Source organism: Diadema setosum, chromosome 17 (genome assembly GCF_964275005.1).
Source record: "Diadema setosum chromosome 17, eeDiaSeto1, whole genome shotgun sequence".
Classification (NCBI taxonomy): Eukaryota; Metazoa; Echinodermata; class Echinoidea; order Diadematoida; family Diadematidae; genus Diadema; species Diadema setosum.
In genome coordinates, this window is record NC_092701.1 from 4,854,730 (window position 1) to 4,875,010 (window position 20,281).

Genomic DNA, 20,281 nt, shown 5'->3' on the forward strand with positions numbered 1-20,281 from the left:
AGCGCCCGGGCAGGAGTTAGCTTAGTGCCAGCGATCTTTGCATGACCAATCATTAACCAGGATGCCACGCAATGACGCAATGACCAATGACCATTATCAATATTGGGCAAGTCCAAGATATCGCGCACCTTACGTATGGGACATTCAGAGATTTCAAACCTCTGAAAAGTAATGAAGGAGCACTTGGATTTTATTGTTTATCATCAGGAGGACTGGTATCCCTGAGAAGAATATTGTGTTTAAGTTTGATGTCATTTGACCTTGGGTTAATGGTTTTATTAAGAAAAATATGCCAACTTACGTATGGGACCAGAGAAAAACTGGATTTTTCAAAATAAAGTTTGAACTGAAAATTCTCTGAAAGTACCTTACTGATCAAGTTCTGTTTGGAAGTGAAGAAAGGTACAATACTGAAGTATCTTCCAGCAAAGTTTCACTGCAAAAGAATAAAGCATATTTTCATGAAGTTGGTTTAATTAACGAAAGTACACCTTACGTATGGGACATGGCTCAACTTACGTATGGGACATTTGTCTTTAGTGCACAAATGCATTCATGGGAATGACTTTAAATTTCCCCATAGTGTCATATTCAGTTCCACAAATCATGCTACAACATGTAACAAAGGAAATAGACTTCTAAGTGGGTACTTTCCTGGTTCAGGTACCTAGCAAAAGCTAAAATAAAACAAATAAAAGTAATTACCAATTTACAATTAAATGTCTTAGTTTGGATTCCGTCATGCATTAACACTGTCCTCATGATGTCTGCACATACAGATATAGTGTACTGACACTCTATTTCTAGCCCATTTGTAATTACTCTAGTCAATATTTTTTCATCAAATGAAAAAAAAAAAATGAGCGAATTCTAGCTTGTGACCTTGATATAGCATACATGTACATGTACAATAACTAATTTGTAGTCTTGATAATTTCAACTTTAGAATCAAATGTCATGTACAGTGTAATTTGCAAATACAGTTTGAAGTGGGTACTTTCAGTAGCTCTAGGCTTACCTTGCAAGTTGTCTGAGTTTTTATAAAGCTTTTATAATTGTTTGAAATGCAGCACAAAACACAACAACAACAAGAGTACTTCATTTTGCTCTGTAATCATCATGTTTTGCCATGTGAATTTTAGCTGAACTGCAAAATCAATCAAATTTTAATGAAAGTTTTAGATTTCAAGGAGATAGAAGAATGTATGTACCAATGCTGTTTTTTTTTTTTTTTTCAAATTGCTTGGCTTCGTGTCTATGAAACCAAAGACGACAAAATTTGTGTTACTTTGTACATACATACATGCTTGTGTAGCGATACAGGAAAGATTATCATTTGCACATTCAAATCTAGATTTGAAACACTTAAGTTACTCACTGATCTGCAAATTACAATTTTGAATAAATTCTAATAACCTCATTTGATCATACACTACCAGATTGCAATGTATGTTGATTATTGTGTAGATGTGGGGTACAAAGTAAGTATGAGTTGATGAAGGTGTCTCAGAGCACATCTGTCTCTTCAAACACAAAATAGAAAAGAATATTGAATTCCCTATTTGTTTGTGTAATTTGTGTTTTTAGCACTCCAACCACAGAACCAGTATTGATATTGTGGTTTATAGCAAATGTAAACTATAGTCTTCATTTTACAGGATTTTCAGAAATCATGTTCATGACCTTGATGTTAAAGTCATGACATATTCTGAGGGTGAGCAGTTGAAATATTAACAATCATATCAAAATAAAAAGTATTCTCATAGGGTTTTTCCTTTGCTATCAACTCTAGTAATGACAAAGTTACCTGCTCACACCTTAAGTGATTTTTCTTTTCAGTAAGACCTATAATGTTGTCATTGATGAGCGCCATAAGCACAATTGTTTTGATTTCGCTTTTGAGGCTGTACAACCTGTGGTACATGCTGAACAGTGTACTGCACCTAAAATGACACTCAGAGAATCCCATTCTTGGACAAAGTCATTTTGTAGAGAGGTAAAGTTGAAAATGATAACTGAATTAAGAAAATGTCCAATATCAAAATGTTAACGGGGAATGTTAATTTAAGACCAGCTGCACAGCCTGTAATGAAAATAAGAAAATACAAGTATAAATGAATATTCTTTATTTTCCTTTCTTAATCATAGAATGACTCAATAATGCTGTTCTTACACTCTCCCTGAGGTCAACTGAGTAGGAGAGGCAGATATATAGACATTTCCTTCAGAGTAGGTGCAAAGATAACCATTAACCAAACAAATGTAAGGACATATAGCATTCATGTCAAAAGGCGGTTTTCCCATTCACTTTGCATGTAATGTCCCATACGTAAGGCATTTGTCCCATACGTAAGCAAACTTTAATTAGTTATAAGATGAAGGACTAATTAAATTTCCTCATTTAGTTTTGCTAATCTGGAGTTGACATGAATAAATTAGAACTTCCTAAAGTATGATTGGTCAATGTTACAAATCTTCAGAAAAAACTTAAAAAAACATACTCAAATCCTTACGTATGGGACACTATGTTCTGGGAAAGTGCATAATTTGCATAATTAATGTGCTGACCTTGTCTTACCAATTGCAGATTATACTAACTCATACAGGGGTCATGTCCATAAAGGAACTAGGTCAAGGACAAATTCAACTGATTTTAGATGAATATTTATAATTTGTCCCATACGTAAGGTTTGTTTTTGATTTATGCAAATCAAGGCCATATTTCTTGCATAAATTTGCATAATTCAATATTTTCTTTGCTGGAAATATATGATTTAACTCTTTGGCTACAACATGATATCAATAACTTTTTGATAAAATCAAGATGAATTTTGAGCATCTGAGGGGACATTATCTTGGACTTGCCCTATTGCTTTTAAGCAGGGTATTTTCCAACAAATGTGGAAATATGCTGAAATTGTTCCAATTCCCAAATGTTTTCCCCCAGTACGGCAGTAGTATCTGAGTTAAGACCAATACTAATCACTAATAGCTCTGACCTCTTTATTTTGCTAAGATTGCTGAGTCTTTTATAGTTAAATGGCTGTTGGAAGATACAGTTGTAGTAGGGATCAAGTCAATGTCAATCAGTTTGGTAACCGTCCTGTCCTTTCAACTTGTCATTAATATTTGATTGCAATGCTTTATAACCTGTATAAGAATGCTGATAAGCAAAGGAATGTATCAACTATGTCTATGGTTTTAACAGATTTTTCAAAAGCGTTTGACCGAATTGATCACAATATCCTGATTCATAAATTGGTATTTATGAATGTACACTTGTACGTCCATTTGTTATTTCATTAGTTGTGGATTTTTTGTATTGCAGACAACAGGTTGTTAAATACAATGGCAGTACCTCTGATACTAGAGATTGCAATGCAGGGGTTCCGCAGGGAACAAAACTTGGCCCGGTTTTGTTTTTGATTATGATAAATGATGCTTGCAAAGATTGCCCTTTTTCATTTTATAAATATGTTGATGATTTGACTATTGTAGAGACTAGGGATAGGAATCAGCCATCTCAGATGCAAAGAGAAATTAATGCATTGGCAAGTTGGTCATTGTCGAACAATATGAAACTTAATCCTCAGAAATGTGTTTTTATGACAATTTCTTTTATGAGACAACCAATTCAGCAAAGTTTGTGTATCAACGAAATTTTTTTGAAAGAAACAAGCACTGTTAAGATTCTAGGTGTGTATTTTTAGCAGAACCTCAAATGGGATGCACATGTTTCTGAAATGGTGAAAAAATGTAATAGGAGATTATGTTACGCAAATTAAAACATTTTAATTTATCAATAGCTGATCTTATTTACAGTGTATACAGGATATACCAGACCTATTTTAGAATATTGTGCTCCACTTTTTCATTTGAGTCTTACCAAAAAACATAGTAGAGGTTATAGAAAAGATTCAAAAACGTGTATTGAAAATCATATTAGGTTATAATTATGTTACATATGATGAGGCTTTACAAGTGTGTAATTTACTATCTTTAAAAGAAAGGAGAATGAAATTGTGCTTAGATTTTGCTCTGTAGTTAGAAGAGCACCCCAATCATTCATTGTGGTTACCTGATCAAAGAGACGTTAATATCAAATTAAGAAATGTCACAAAATATTCTCAAATGTATTGTAATACTGATCGGTTTAAGAAAAGTGCAATACCATATTTTATTGATATACTGAATGATTATCATTTTAGTGATTCCTAGGTGGAGTTTTTATCCTCAGTGCTGTGTAATGTGTTGGCAAATTTATTTTACAGTTAATGTACAAGTGTATAGGAGTTTGCAGGGAAGCTGGTAGGGAAGACGAATGATGTATTTGATCAGGAAATTTCTATGTTTATTATATGCACGCTAGGAAACCCCACTCTTGCCACACTGCACTCAAGGTCATTTTTTTTTTTTTTTTTTTTGGGGGGGGGGGTGATTTTAATGTAATCATATTGTAATCATATAGGGCTGTGGTTTGTACAAGGCATACCTTGCTGTAAAGTGTGTAGACCTCTGTTTACAGCTGCAAAGAGGCGATACCTCCCTGGTTTTGGGGATGGTTGGTAGATACTTTCGCACAATGTACAGTAGGTGGGCCTGTATTTACATTTACAACGTGCACTCAGCACAGGTACATTGTATGTGTGTGTGTGTTGGGTGCAGTCTTGTGTGCATGACGGTGCTCGTGTGTGTGTGTGTGTGTAGCTGCAAATGTGTGTTTCCCTGAGTGTACGTGTACAGTGTACAATGTACATATGTACATACATTGTACAAATGTGTGCGCGTGAATGTGCGTGTGAGTGTGTACATACTGTACACTGTACTTGCCTATGTACAGTGTACACGTAGTTCATGTGAGCTCGCGTACGTTTGTGTGTACACGTGTACGTGTATGTGAATGTGTGTGCAGAGTGTACATGAACAATTGATGCTCATGCGTGTTTGTGGGTGTTGTGGATATACAATGTATGATATAAGTGTATGCGTGTGTGTGAGAGAGAGAGAGAGTATGCCCGTGAAATGTGCTTTAGGCATGTGTGTAGTGAGTGTGTGTACATCTGATTATGGGGGGGGGGGGGGAGGGGGAGATGACCACCTCACCAAAAAATGTTATTTGTGGAATGTTGGTTGTGTAATGACAGCCTTGTTGACGCGTCTTTCCCAACCACGCTGTATACTCCCTTACAAGTTTTATCTGTAGAAGATTATTTTTTTTTCTTTTTGGTGATGTGTTATGTGGGTCTGAGTGATTAAAAAATTAAGAAGGTGTGTACCCTTACTGTTTATAAAATGTGCATTTATTTTTTCCTTTCTTTTTGTACAGCTGTATTTATACTTGTATGACAATTTGTAGTGTTACAACCGTATTAGTTGTGTATACAGCGTACAGAATGTTTGAATGTACAATTGTACATGTAATGTAATTCTTTGTATTTATTATCATGATTATGTTATTATTCTGTCTATTTTGCTGTATAATCTTTGTACAATCTGTGTACTTCGAGTCGCCGACTCAGATTTTTATTTGAATAAAGACCTTTTAATCAATCAATCAATCAATCAATCAATCAATCAATCAATCAATCAATCAATCAATCAATCAATAAATCAATAAGATCACTCCCTCATTGCTAATGGGCGGATTCTAACACAAACCTTCTGTTCTGACACGTTTCTGTTCTGTTGGCGTTGAAAGTCAGAAAATCATGGCCCAGAAAAACGCTAATTTCTTGACTTTCCTTTTATCGTTTACCTTCGAAATTTTGGCAGATGATTAGACAATACATCTTTTTACAAAATTATGCCAAAAATGGAAATCCGATCATTTTGACCAATTTTGATGATCTGACTTCAAACCCAATTTTCTCAGCTCAGCTGTCAGCGACTTTTAGGATCCTTTTGTTGTGGCGGGTCACAAATGGTAGATCTACAATGTACACATGTAGGTCTAGAAAGTAATCTAGTTACACGTAGGGCTGTAGTTCTAGTCTACGCTACGGAAGAGAGCCGTATGAGCAACAAAAAAAAAAAAAAAATGATGCGTACACCCGCCTACTACTTGTACTAGTCCTCCGGACAGACAATTTTTTTTTTTTTAATATCTGTCTGTCAGCTGGTCTTAGTCAATAGATATCTTTATTGACTAATAAGAGAAGAATTTAGTTGTTTTGTTTTAGCCCAGTAATGCAGGCAAAGACTCCGAAAGAGCTTTGCTTTTACGATTTTGTTTTGTCATATCCTTCATTATGTACAGTCTGTGACCAAATCACCATGCCAGGGCCAGGTAGACCTGCTGGTAAGCGGGTTCTCACAGACCACCACCCGAGTGAGGACCAGCCCACCCCAAAACGACATGCCCCAACCTGGACTCCCACAAGGAGCAAAGAGAACAGAAGGCCATCCAGTCACCTGACCAATGCCAGTCCCATCGTGGGAAGACGTCCCTCTGGCAAATTAGTCAGTTCCAGCCCTTTTCATCACCAGTTCAAGACTCCAACGAGGTAATTGTTGCTTTCATTGTAACTGTTTATGCTGAGACTCAGTCACAGATCAAATCTACTGAAATGTAGTTAAGCAGCTTGAAGAACAAAAATAGCCCATATCATACTGACCATTGCTTGTGTGTCACAAAGCAACTTTGTATATATGAACAATGTCTCATTTACCAAACAACCAAATCTACCTTCATTATGCTGTCCATGTTATGCATATTTTCAATGTTATCTTTTGAATGTTATGACAATAAATATCATGTTGGGACCATGATAATTGCATAATACATACCTACATACATGTATATGTAGTACTATATTCAATTTAGGACTACTATCAGAGTAATGTCAAGTGAAGAATTATGTCAAAACTTAAAGGTCCAGTTTACCTTTGGGAGCAGTGATTTCAAAACTGTTCAAGATATCACATTTGATGCATATGTGTAGGTCTGTTGTATCACAAAACATCCTACCATATAACATTTTCGCAATAAAGCCTAAAATATAAGGAGATATCAGTGTTTTTCTCAATAAAGCGTAACTGTACACGGTTTAGTCTTGAAACATTTTTATTATAACTATTGTTTACATTTTGTGTATTTAACGACACTTACATAGATTATACAGATTCAAATTTTTACAGTGGTTATTTCTATCCCTAACTCACATTTTAGAACTATTTTGAAGCACTAATGCTGGATTTTTGTTTCAACTGCAAATGGTAAATTATGCCTTTAATATTTTAGTTCTGATCCACCACAACTGCAAAGTGGTGTACATTCCTGTGTTGCTGTTCTTGGTTCATTCATATCAAAGATTAACGCTGTTATAATGCCTATATATATTTTTTTTTTTCCTTTCTTTTTGTAGGCCTCTGAGAGGAGAAACAGCCCAAAGCACCCCTGAGTGTTTCAGCAAAGTTGAGATCGGAACGCCCTTCAAGGCTGGCCGGGAGTCCAGCAGCGCTGTAAACTTCAAGTCTGACGACAGTGACGTGAGTACAGATGGGGACGGATTCAGCGTGACCGTCGGCGTGAGAGTGAGACCGCTAAATGACAGGTGAGCCAGAACAACCTCACAACAGTGGAAAATATTGATCATTCCTTATCCTTAACTCCGGAGCTATGGCTCATTAGACATGAATACAGATCTTTAATCTTGGCGTAAACAGAGTCTGTTGGCATCAGCATACGTACATTGTATAAGTGCCCTTCGGACTGCACTATACTTATCCACAATACCCAGTCCTTTGTAGAGGATCAAAAGTAAGCGGTCCCAAGTCCAACTTACATCATCCAATTGTTATTTTGATGACCAGACAAGATACCGATAAATGCAAAACTCAAACTCACTATTAAAGCTATTTTAAACCATGTCTGAACAACTGCCATCCCCAATATACAATGTGTAACAGCTGTGGTCCAGTGGTTAGCGTTTTCTGTGTCCTTTGTTTTGGTGTTTAATACACTAGTACAGGAATGTACATAGGGGTATTATATCTGTGACGCAACATCACAAAAGCCATACAATGTCAGGGAAATTTTTTAATACTTTTTGGGCAGCTTTCAATTGATGTATAATTGGCTTACTTCACTGCAAGGAAAAAAGTTAGAAAACTGTAAAGATTACTTAAAATAAGGTACTGTATTATCAAAGTGTGCTTTGCACACACATTCCTCTTATGATCTCCTACTTTTTTAAGGGTAACATGATGATATATTATGTTTATTGTTTGGGTGTGTCATAATGTCTGACATTTGCTTCTCTCTTTCAGAGAAAAAGCTGACAGTGATACAAAATGTGTGGTCACAATGAATGGCAACGAGGTCACAGTGTCGTCACGCTATGGCCAGCCGACCTTCTTTTGCTATGATCATTGCTTCTGGTCAGCGAACAAGACCAGTGCCAGCTTCGCTAGTCAGGAGGCAGTTTACAAAGCCATCGGACGACCACTGCTGACCAATGCCTTTGAAGGCTACAACACCTGCCTCTTTGCCTATGGGCAAACAGGCTCTGGAAAATCATACACGTGAGTTTAGTTTGTTGCCAGAACTTTTGATTTATAAAAAGAGAAATAAAGAGCATTCAAAATGAACTAAAAAATATCAATTTTCTGTTGTGTTGGTCTTAAACATTTCAGATGAGCACATTTTATTTTGCATCTTCAACAACACCATGTCATCGCTTATCTTTACTCATAAGCAGACTGTGTAAAATCATGTTGCTTTGATTGATTTCCAAAAATCTGAAATTTTTGCCATGTCAAGTAGACTTACTCTCTCTTTCTTATTTTAACATTTCTAGTCTTTTGGCTACCTTTTCTGGATTCCCCAGGATCTAAGCTTTCCAACCGTATATGGTTTTTAGGGGTACAAATGTATCTTGTATAATTCACATAATATATTTCGGTATTCGAAAACATGATATTACTCAATTGCCCCCCCCCCCCCCCCTTAACTTTACTCATTTAGCAGACTGTGTAAAATCGGATTGATTTTATCATCAGTCATGTCACTTTCTTGTTCATTTTTGTTAGTGCTGTTATGAATAGTGTAGTAAAGAACAGGTAAAGAGGAAGGAGAAAAATGCAGATGAATGGCACAATTTTAAGCCAGAACGCACAGTTTTCATTCTAAACAACAACACAGTCAGTTAGGAATAGACATGCACAACAAAGTTTGATATAGGTGCATGGTTCCAATCATGGGTACCCAAAGTGTAACATATGGGGTCAAAAATGAAGTTCTTGGAATGAAACTGATTCTCTCCTTACAATCTTCCTTACACTCTGCATTACTCACACACCAATTTTAAGAGCTGTTCCATGGGCAGTGCACATGTAATCAAACATCGAAACATCAAGTGTCTTTTGTTCATAACTCCATGTCCATTTCCTATTTTTTTTTTTAATTTTGATTCATTTATGGAAGCAGTTTCAGAAAAACTTCAGTGATATATTAGTTGATAATTGCTATGACTATCATCATATACATGTACCAGAAATTCAGGGATTTGCATCTTCACCAAAGCATAGTGATTGAATCCATTTTGGACAATAGTTATGAACATAAGATTTTGTGACCTGTGCTGAAGAAATTTAGCAAACTTCCCTTAATTGATATCATATCCCCATTAACAACATTTCAATAAACAAAGGCAATGGAGTGGACCAACATATAACATAACTAAAGTTGTAATCATTCTTATTCTTTTTCACTGTAAGAATTTGCTGTTGTCAAAAAAGATTATGTTCATACTGGGCCCATACTGGGCGTCCCAGTCAAGCTTTTCATAGCTTATGACGATCCAGACAAAATGTGTAATATGTTTCATGTACAAACTATGTGCATATTTGTGAATAATGTATGTATATGCATTTTGTGAATAAATCAAATCAAATCAAATCAAATCAAATCAATCAATCAAATCATAACTGTGGGACACTACTGATGGTTATTTTAAAGAAACAGATTACTCTTATGCATCAAGCTTACAAGAAACTAGTTAAGACTAAAGAAATAATGACTTAAAATCAAATTAATTTTACAAGATTAATTTTAAGATAAATGTTAAGATTTCATAAAGTTGTCATTTTGTTCATAACTGTTCAATGCATAAGATTCAGTGTCCAGGTTATGAACATAAGGAAGAGATGAAAGGAAGTACAACAATATGTAGTATAAAACACGTAAAATCATTAGTAGTTTGTGTTTTTATACTGAAAAAGACAGAAAAGTTCAGAATTGTTAAGAAATAGCTACATAACTTTGACATTGATATTAAATAAAAACTGAATCTTACATTCATAACTCTTTTGTTCATAACCATGTCCACCTTTGTAATTGATGAAAATTTTTTTAAAAAGACGTAAAATGCTTATGTGAAGTAATAGTTTCTTATATTTTTATGAAAGCAATCCCTGGTGATACAAAAGTTTAGAAAACGATTTTCCATTACTTCAGAATAGGGCTGTATTATGTTCATAACTGTGGACACTAAATATTCAAGTGATGTTGCAAATGATAGTATATTTTTAATATTTTTTATAATGGGGAATAAAAACCTTTTTAATTGTTGGACTGTTACTCTGATCTCTTTTGAATGCTATATTAGAAAACAGCTATTGGAATATCAACTGCAGTTGTGTGATTTATTTAATGTTTGGTGGACACCAAAAGTTAGGAACAAAACCCTAAATATTAATTTATCCATATATTTTTATTTGAAGAGCACATGGCATGCTCTCAATCTAAAATTTTTTGTACTATACTACTTCATACATTTCATTCATCAAATGCCCAACAAAAGCACAATCCTTCCTTTTATTTAGTGATGGGCATGAAATTGTGCTATTTTTAATGTTACATTTAAAAAGCCAAAAAAAAACCTGCATTTTTTAATTAAAAAATTGCTGTAAATACAAAAATATTATTCTAAATATTACAAAACTAGTCTTACAGCTTCCTTAGCTTTATTTTGTTAAATCTTTATCAGAAAATAGCACCTTGGTGCGGTCAGCAAAATTCTATGAATGTTAAAAATATTGCAGGATGAAGGGTACCCATGATCAGAGCCATGCACATAAACTCATACAGCCTTTACTCAATCTCAGGGGTAAAGATAGACAAGGCTGTAAAAGCTCAATATGCATATAAGATACACTTTGTTGTTATTGATGCTGTTGTTGGTTTGATGTCCCTTTTTTTGTTGTGAGGTGTATGAGAGTGATTCAGCCCTACTAAAGCAATAACAATTGAATATACACCTTCTTTCTGCGGTTTTTAGTTTAGAGCACAGGGAAAAAATAGCAATGAAAGTGTAGCCTTATTTGCCCTTGGTAGCATATTCAATGCCAGCACTTAATCTATTTGGAAGTTCTGCAATTGCCTTCCCAGTGGAGCGAGCCAGGTGTCTCCAGTTTACCCCAAGGCCAAGAGGGCCATTGTTGGGTGAAACAGCTCACCCAGGAATGTTTGCATGGAACCGAAATCCAACTCAAAATTTCCTGATGATAGCCTTGGCCACAATACCACCTTTGCTCCTACAAATGCCTTCCAAAATTCATCCCAGTTTCTGCTTGCTTTAACCTACAGCATCATGGGTTCGCCAGAGGAGCGTGGGGTGATTCCCCGCTTCTGTAAGGACCTCTTCCGGCGCGTGGAGGACCCGCAGGAGGCCCACGTCTCCTTCAAGGTGGAGGTCAGCTTCTTTGAGATCTACAACGAGAAGATCCACGACCTGCTGGCCCAGACCACGGAGAAAACTGAAAAGTGGGATCGATCCACCCCCAAGAAAATCACGGTAGGTCCACTTCTCATCCTTCTGGTAATGACGAGTTTGATTTGTTAATATTGTTAAGTTATCAAGCGATTAGACAACACACAATATAATGTAAAGGCCCATTAATTTCTTATTTAGTGACCAGCACATTCAGGACAGGTAGACATCACATTGACATTGAGTAGAAAAGAGAGTTGAGAAGGAGAATATACAAATAAACCAAACATAAAGAAGAGCTGTATCCACTAGGAATACCAGTACTTGAGTTAAATTCTTAACTTGGCACTTGTATCTGTATGCCTGTTTCTGTGTTGTAGAGTTACTGCACCATGTCATATGACCATATCACAGTCATATGAAGAAAACAGAACAATATGTATCTTAAACTTTGTTGCCATGACAGATGTTACATTTGGTATTTCCTATGCCTGTTTTATAGTGTCTCTTCTCATTTCATAAAGAGCAAAATATCTAGGAATAATGAGGTTTTTATTTTGTGAAAAACATTTACATCTGATTGTATTTCCTTTTTATCTTTTTTTTTTTCATTTTGTTGTCTTCTTTGTAACCAACAGCTCAGAGTAAGAGAACATCCAACTCAAGGCCCATATGTGGAGGGTCTGTCTACGTAAGTGCCTTCACATTTTATATGTGGCATCAGCAAATCTATGTGACATATCTCCAGAGAACCAATGAAGGGTTGCTACAGTATGCACTTCGAGTCCATAGAGTTAAAACTCTCATGTTTTGAACGCTGGTTATTACTGTACTTTCAATATGTCTTCCCCACAGGCTAACATTACATGTACATGAGTGGTGGCCCAGGGCCACTAAAAATTGATATTGGACCACCAAACTTTAAAAGAAGTTAACTTTTAGTGACCTGATCTGGTAATTAAGATTCAAAGTTTCATATGTTTCCATAATCAGTGGTTGTTATGATTTTTTCTTTTCTTTTAGAGCAAATACATTGTTTGTGGAGAATTACTCTTTGGATGCATTCTGCCCATCACTTGATAATTAACGGCTGAACAAGTGTAAATTTATAGGAAAATAACTTATAGTTTGACAAAAACCTAAACTATGCAAGAGTGAAAAGGTAACAGCTATTAGAAATGAGAATGGACATAGTCATGTATAGCCATGGTTTACGTGTAATGTGTATTTGGTACAAAAGACTCATTTGTGTTATAAAGGACACTAATTATCTAACAAAATCATGTCTGGAATGAACATAGTTTTATTGGTTAAAACAGTTTGAAATTCCTTGGACATGTGGTACTCATACTCTGTTTTGGCAAACTAGATGTTGATCAAAATTGTTTAACAAACTGATTGTGTACTGTGATTGTATTGACTCTGAGATATTTACTACAAGATAAGAGCATATTTTGTGAAATTTTCATCCATCAAATAATCTGAACTTTGACCCCTTGTCCAGCTTCCAAGCCAGCTCCTTTGCGGACGTCCACTCCTGGATTGAGACGGGGAACAAGCAGCGGGCCACGGCAGCCACGGGGATGAACGACAAGTCCAGCCGCTCTCACTCTGTCTTCATTATCATGATGACAAAAACAAAGGTAGACTTAGGTCCAAATCGTCGCCCGTCACACGAATCGACGAATCACTCGATTTTGGGTCAAATTTTCGATTTTGAGATTTTCAATCATTTCGATAGTAGACATTCCATACTACGTATATATTCTGAAATTCTCAGTGTGTAATTCGGTGTAATTTTTACGTAGTTATCACTTTTGTAGAAGTATGTAATTCCATTTGTGAAAATTATTTGTTTTCCCCATAGACGCGTGTGTTAAACAATCAGGCGATTCGACGGTTCGGTGACCGCGCGTACTAGTACGCGCGGTCACCGAACCGATGAATCAGTGCGCATTGACTTGCGTGTAGTTTTTGAGATTCAACCGTTCATTGACCGCGCGCACAGTTCGCGTACTATGTAATACATGCGTTGACAATGACAACGCTCAATGTACATGTACATATGGACACACATGGAAAATGACAACGCAGACCGAAAATACATGCATGCAGCTCTTTGACGATTTCCCGCTTATTTGTTAACAATACAATTCGATAAAAACTTCACAAGTTAGAGCAAGAATTGAAGTCTGATGTACTACAAAAATAATTGGAAATTATAGACATGAAAGTGTAGTAACCATAAGTCAAAAATGGGTTAACTTCAAATGCGATTTTCTCGAATTGTCATTCTTACGCAAACCTGAGGGATTCGTCGGTTCGTGTGACCGGCGACGAAATGGACAATCACTGTCATTTCAACCTGCTTGAGAGGCTGATGTATGAGAATGCTGATAATCTCTCAGAGTAAACAATGAAATTGCATATTTACTTCATGGTTTTTAAGCCATGAATTGTCATTCTGAAAAAAAAAAAAAATATATATTTTTTTTTTTTCAGAATAGAAGAAATGTATCAAATGTGATATTCCCCAATCTTCCTGACCATCTGTTTTAATGTGAAGTATGGAGGATTGATGACAAATTCACATAAATATTCACACAAGTTGTACATTGTACTTCCATTAGTTCCTTTGTGGAAATATATAGATACAACCATAGAAACTAAGCATACTTGTGAGCTATGACAAGGCAGTTGCTGATAGATCCAGCAAAAGTTCATGGTAGGTATGAAAACTATTTCATAAAATTTTATTGTGTTGAGTGCTCTATTATTGGGCAGTTGCCTGGTCAGCATGCCCTTTGAACTTTGATATTCCCTTAGTAGATAAATCACAATACATAGGCCAGTTAGTATCATTACAAAACCAAAACTGGATAGATATAGCAATTGTTGTTAAAAGTGAACTTTGACCCCTGTCTCATCCACCCTGACCTCACAGAAAGAGTTCATAGAAGGAGAAGAGCACTCGCACATCGTGACCTCCAAGATAAACATCATTGACCTGGCAGGAAGTGAGCGTTGCTCGGCAACCAACACCACTGGGGACCGTCTGAAGGTAAAATGAGCACTTTGGATCAGGCTAGAGATATTGTATGATGTATCATTTATGAGATGTGAAAATTGATGGTGTGTGAATCATTTCACCATGAGAAGTATACAGCAATGGGCTACACAAACAATCTGTGTGAGAAGGAAAAAATCACATCTTAAAATTCACTTCTTACAGAGAGTTCAGTAAAAACCATGTTCCTTGGCACACTAGCACATTACACTCCCAAATTTTATGTGATTCTTCAGGAATGCATGTGACGGAATGAACCACAGGAAAATATTGCTAGAATCACTTGCTATTAAAGAAGATATTGCAACAAAGATTTTGGTAGAAAATGTTTTCTTGTGACAATACAAGTTTGAGTAAAACAATACCCTAAGTTAGGTTTGTACAACCATAAGGTCCATGGTACAACTGTCTTGTGCTGCGCTGTTTGATTGATTTAATTTGATAGTGTTATACTGCCCTCTTTGTTAACAGGAAGGAGCAAACATCAACCGCTCTCTGATGACCCTGGGAAAGGTCATTTCTGGTTTGTCCGAGAAATCCCTCAACCCCAAGAAGAAGGTCTTCATTCCATACAGGGACAGTGTCTTGACATGGTCAGTCCTCTTTCTTTACAAAATCAGTCAAACAAATTACATACCTTCTTGGAAACAAATAATGTATTAATTAAGTGTTCGCTTTGCAGCAGTAAAGTGTGTTTGGACAAGAGTGATCAAAAGAATGTGTGAACATTCAAATGTTACTACCTTTTGGTACATAAATTACTTACTGAAAAGTGGATATTTTTGCATGACTAATTTTCGTGCTTGGCCTGGTAAGGAGAGTTTGGCTTTTTAATTTTGCAGAATCAAAACATCGACTACTGGGACATATGACAAGCAAAAATATTTGTGTTGTTGTTATTTTCGCGCTTGTTTCTGGTTGCGCGAAAAGCGCAAAAAATTTCAACACTGAAAATTTCCACTCTTACAGTACGCCATTGTGATTTTTTTTTTTTTTTTGTAACTCCTTGTCTAAGTTGTCAAGTGAGTACCAGAAGGGTGTTGCTGTTCTGTTGCCTACTGCCGCTTCTGACTCTCAGCTGACGGTAACATTTTGTCTCCTGTTGTAGGTTACTGAGGGAGAGTTTGGGGGGTAACTCCAAGACGGCCATGATCGCCACCATCAGCCCCGCGAGCACTCACAGCGAGGAGACACTGAGCACGCTCAGATACGCCAAGCAGGCGCGCTCCATCATCAACGTGGCAAAGGTCAACGAGGATTCCAACGCCCGCCTCATCAGGGGTGAGATATTCCACTGGCCTTAGCATTTCATGCCGTATTTGGAACCTTGGGATACCAAATAAAAATAAGTAATATGACAATTTCATGGATTGAAATGATTTCATTCTGAAAGACTGCTAAAAGTTGGAGCAGCATATTTTGAAAGAATTATAAAAAGTATTGTTTCTATTGTAATTCTACCTTAAAAAAAGAAGAAAAAAAATAAGACCGGCTGAATCGTCATTGGGATCATTATCGCTGGCTGCTAAAATTTGGCCGCCTTGATAATGGCAGTGTGTAACTGTAAATTTTATGAACATGAGATGGCACTACACAATGCCGTTGACCCGGATATGATGTTACCCTGGGATATAGTGTGGTGTACTTTTATCATTTTGTCCTTCATTCATGATGCTGCCTCATAATGATTTCTATAAAATCAGTCACTTTTAGAAAGCATATGACTTGCTTGACATTTGACTGCAGTCAAACAGTGTAAGATCATCATGTTTGCTCATTCTGGCTAAGCCTTGTTTGATTCACACTTTTTGTCTTCATGATTATTATGTGGACCACTATCCGTGTACATGTAGTGGATAGATGAGGTGTCCTGCTGATTTGAAATTGCAGTCACAAATAACGTGTCACAGAATGATAGGTCACCCTATTTCTTCCTTGACTTTGCAATCAAAATTAATGAAAAAATAGCATGAATAGATTAACGACTATGAAAAATCCATTAAGGATGCCACATGAATTTCATCAAAGTTTACTAGCTGCATTTGCACAATAGCAAATTAATCAAATCATTATTCCGGTATTAAGTTTTTAGATACTGTGTTCAAGTGTTCCAGTTCTGGAGTGCAGTGCTAGCGATGGATGAAACAAAATTTTGAGAACTCGTAAATGAGACCGAATTAAACCACGTGCATTCTTGTATGACAGAACTGCGTGCGGAGATCGAGGCGCTGAAATCCATGGGCATGTCGACGAGAGGAGGGCGCCACCAACAGGTGGAGAGGGCCAGGAGCGAAGACGTGGAGCGACTGAAGGAGAAACTGGCAGACTCCCAGCAAAGGATGGTGGAGATGGAGGAGGCGTGGCAGGAGAAGATGAAGGAGGCGGAGAAGAGACGAAGGACCCTGGAGTCCCGAGAGAAGGAGGTGAAGTGATGAGATTGATGATGGAAGACCTGAAGAAACTCTGCTCCAACTAAAAGCAAGGCTGCATCTCTTCTCATATAGCACTATGCCCAATCTTTTTGCCAGTTCATTCAGTTCATTTTTGTTGTTGTATTTTTCTCCATCACAACATGATCAATAATATATGCACAGTGTGGGTGAAAGTCAGGAATTTCAACATTAGTAATCACTAAAAGGGGTAATACATTATACTTTAGAAGGGGCTCATACAAATAAGCGTGATAATGCTGCCTTATACTGTATACATTATGTATTTTGCAGGGTTCTTAATTTTGCAAATTTTGTGAGTCGGGTGCTATTCATGAAGTTAACAACATGCGAAAATATCAGATCTGATCCTGACATAAGTGACATCAACAACATGCACGTAAACATTTCTAAGTTCAATGCCATACTCCAGGATCACCAATTTGACCACTTGCAAAATTGTCAGGAAGTTGAAATTCTTGATAAATGAGACTTAAACCACTGAATATGTGGGTGTACTGTAGTTTGTATAAAGATATGGATTATAGAGCTAACACAAAGACTAAATTTGCTTTTCTAAAGTCTTGGATGAGTATCCACCATACAGCTTCCTCCAGGATCTCTGAAAAAGAAGCTTTGGCGAGTTTGTGTTCATTCAGAAGTTTCAATTTCAAACCATGACTGTTGTTCCACCAGAAATCTGCCCAGAGTTTCAAGGTGGACAACACCCTGCCTAACCTGGTGAACCTCAACGAGGATCCACAGCTCTCTGAGGTCCTCCTCTACATCCTGAAGGAGGGAGAGACTCACATCGGTCGTGGCAAGGAGAGTGCCGCCACCACCCACGACATACAGCTCAACAGCGCCCTCGTTGCTGACAACCACTGGTAGGCCTATGAGTGGCTCCTCCCCTTTGCTCTGCAACTACATTGTTACAGTTGGCGATAATGACATACAACGCAATGCAAACATTTTGAGTTTGCTGGTAGGAATATGTCAATCGAGAATGCTTGGGAATGAGTTTAGTTATTTCAGACAAGCTGAGTAACCTTAGGATTCCTTTAATGTTAGAATTTTACCATTATTTAGGAGATAAACTTGTTCACATTTGACGACGATCAGAGGTTGAAGTTGGAGTCCTAGATAAAAGTTGTTAATAATGCCTTTGGGGTAGCTTCAAGACATGCCTCTCATTCTGCAAGGTGTATGTTGAATATATCAGGAGTCGGCACACCCTAATGCTGATTAGAAGAAAAATAAAAGATCACTTGGTCTGTTTGTAAGTGACAGCAAAAGAAGAAAACTATCCATGTTTTGTCATCATCACATGACTGAGACGTCCACAAAGATTACTCTGATGCTGTTTTAGGTGATCAAATTTTGGGAGCTGTTTATTCAGTGTCTGGCTGAAAATTTTCCCTGAAGTCATTTTGCTTCTTTTATCTAGAAGCACACTTTTCTCATTGACCTGAAACTTGCTATGTACCAACATGTCTTATCTCACCTGCAGTTTGATCAGTAACAACGGGTCATACGTAACAGTGAGACCAGTCCAGGAGGCGGAGACCTTCGTCAATGGAGACCGGATCCACCGGTCCAGGAGACTGCATCACGTAAGTTACCATGACGTTGCCATGGTTTCATCATTGGTTCCTCCCACATTCCTTCACAATCCTCCTACTGAATAATCCAATTTGCCATCAGTTTTGTTTACCTTCACTTACATGTAGTATTGGACAGCACATGGTTGCTTCTGAATCATTATCTTGATAAAGTTTCTTGTTTTTCCCTCAATTTCTCATTTGATATTTCTCTCTGTCCTTCCCCAGGGTGATCGTGTCGTAGTTGGTAACTATTATTTCCGCTTCAACCACCCAAGAGAGGTCCAGTCGTCGGGTCCTAGGACCAGGCACAAGGCCAAGTACAACTTTGAGTATGCGAGGAATGAGCTGGCCAGCACCCAGGGAGCAAGGTGAATGTTCGTCCCACCCTGGGACACCGTCGTGACCTTGTTTTTATTTCCTCGCAGATGTTGTCTTGATTTTGGTTTGTGTGAACATCTGAAAAGTGCCTGAATAATTCTGTGGCACTTGAACAGTCAGAAAATCATATTTTTCCTTGAAAATTTTGGAATGACTGCTGTGAAAACATTGGAGCTGTGAAGTTTTGAGATGTTTCATCTTTTGGCTTCTGATGTAACCCAAATTTTCTTCTGCTTCAAAGTATATTTCAGTGTTGTTGTTTTTTTTTTTGTGTTATTTTTTTGTCCTCTGCTGTTTTTGTATTTGAGACATATGCAGAATAGTAGAATAAAGTAAGACCAAAATGAAAGAAAGACAACAAGAATCTTTGAATGACCTATATGAAAAATGCTTGATTTTCTAGTCTTGAACCTCATACAAACTTGGAGAAATCAATTCAGCTTCAGCTTTCACTTTCTGAAGAAAAGAGACAACAAAACAAACCATGCCTTTTGCTTGGTTGAATATTTTGTGCTTCTTCTCAAATGCACTTGCCAAGATTTCCGGGATTTTGATTTTGTGACTCTCAATGTAGTAGAAGTCATACTTCTTTGAATTTAACCCTAATCAGGCTGGGGGGGGGGGCGGAATCCGCCCCCCCTCGACGTTTCGCGCAATATCTTCGCAACGCGATAAGTTCCCGCCGCGATGTTTCATGACTTTTTTCTTTCAAGTATCGCGCAACTTTTGAGACCCAAATTGTTGCGCCCGCGCGTACCGTTTTGTCGCGACGCCCGTTCAAAAATAATTTGTCAACCCCAAAATTGCTCCAAAACGTGATTTTGTGTACAAATCCAATGCAAATTGTGTTTTTTCAATTAATTCACATAAAAATTCATATCTTCACTTAGAATGGCCGAAATTAATTTATTTTAGCATAATAATGCTTTGAAAAATGTCTGTGACAAATTTTGGCCAAAAAACAAACAAAATCAAAAGGTCAAAAAACAAGGAAATACATAAGAAATTCAAAAAACAATAAAATACATAAGAAATTAATTTCGATACAGATTTTTTTTTATCCTTTGTCTCAGAAGAATGATACAAGAAACA

At 37.0% G+C, this 20,281-nt stretch overlaps 1 protein-coding gene across 1 annotated transcript in view; it reads left to right on the forward strand.

The window, feature by feature from the left end:
* LOC140241113 (kinesin-like protein KIF14) overlaps positions 1–20,281 on the forward strand; it is a 65,621-nt gene that overhangs the window by 526 nt on the left and 44,814 nt on the right. Inside the window, 13 exon segments of the mRNA XM_072320880.1 lie at positions 6,257–6,503; positions 7,365–7,553; positions 8,269–8,523; positions 11,588–11,795; positions 12,350–12,402; positions 13,216–13,354; positions 14,656–14,772; positions 15,250–15,371; positions 15,887–16,059; positions 16,984–17,201; positions 17,904–18,094; positions 18,718–18,820; positions 19,037–19,179. Coding sequence (XP_072176981.1) covers positions 6,274–6,503; positions 7,365–7,553; positions 8,269–8,523; positions 11,588–11,795; positions 12,350–12,402; positions 13,216–13,354; positions 14,656–14,772; positions 15,250–15,371; positions 15,887–16,059; positions 16,984–17,201; positions 17,904–18,094; positions 18,718–18,820; positions 19,037–19,179 — 2,141 coding nt within the window. The 5' untranslated portion in view covers positions 6,257–6,273.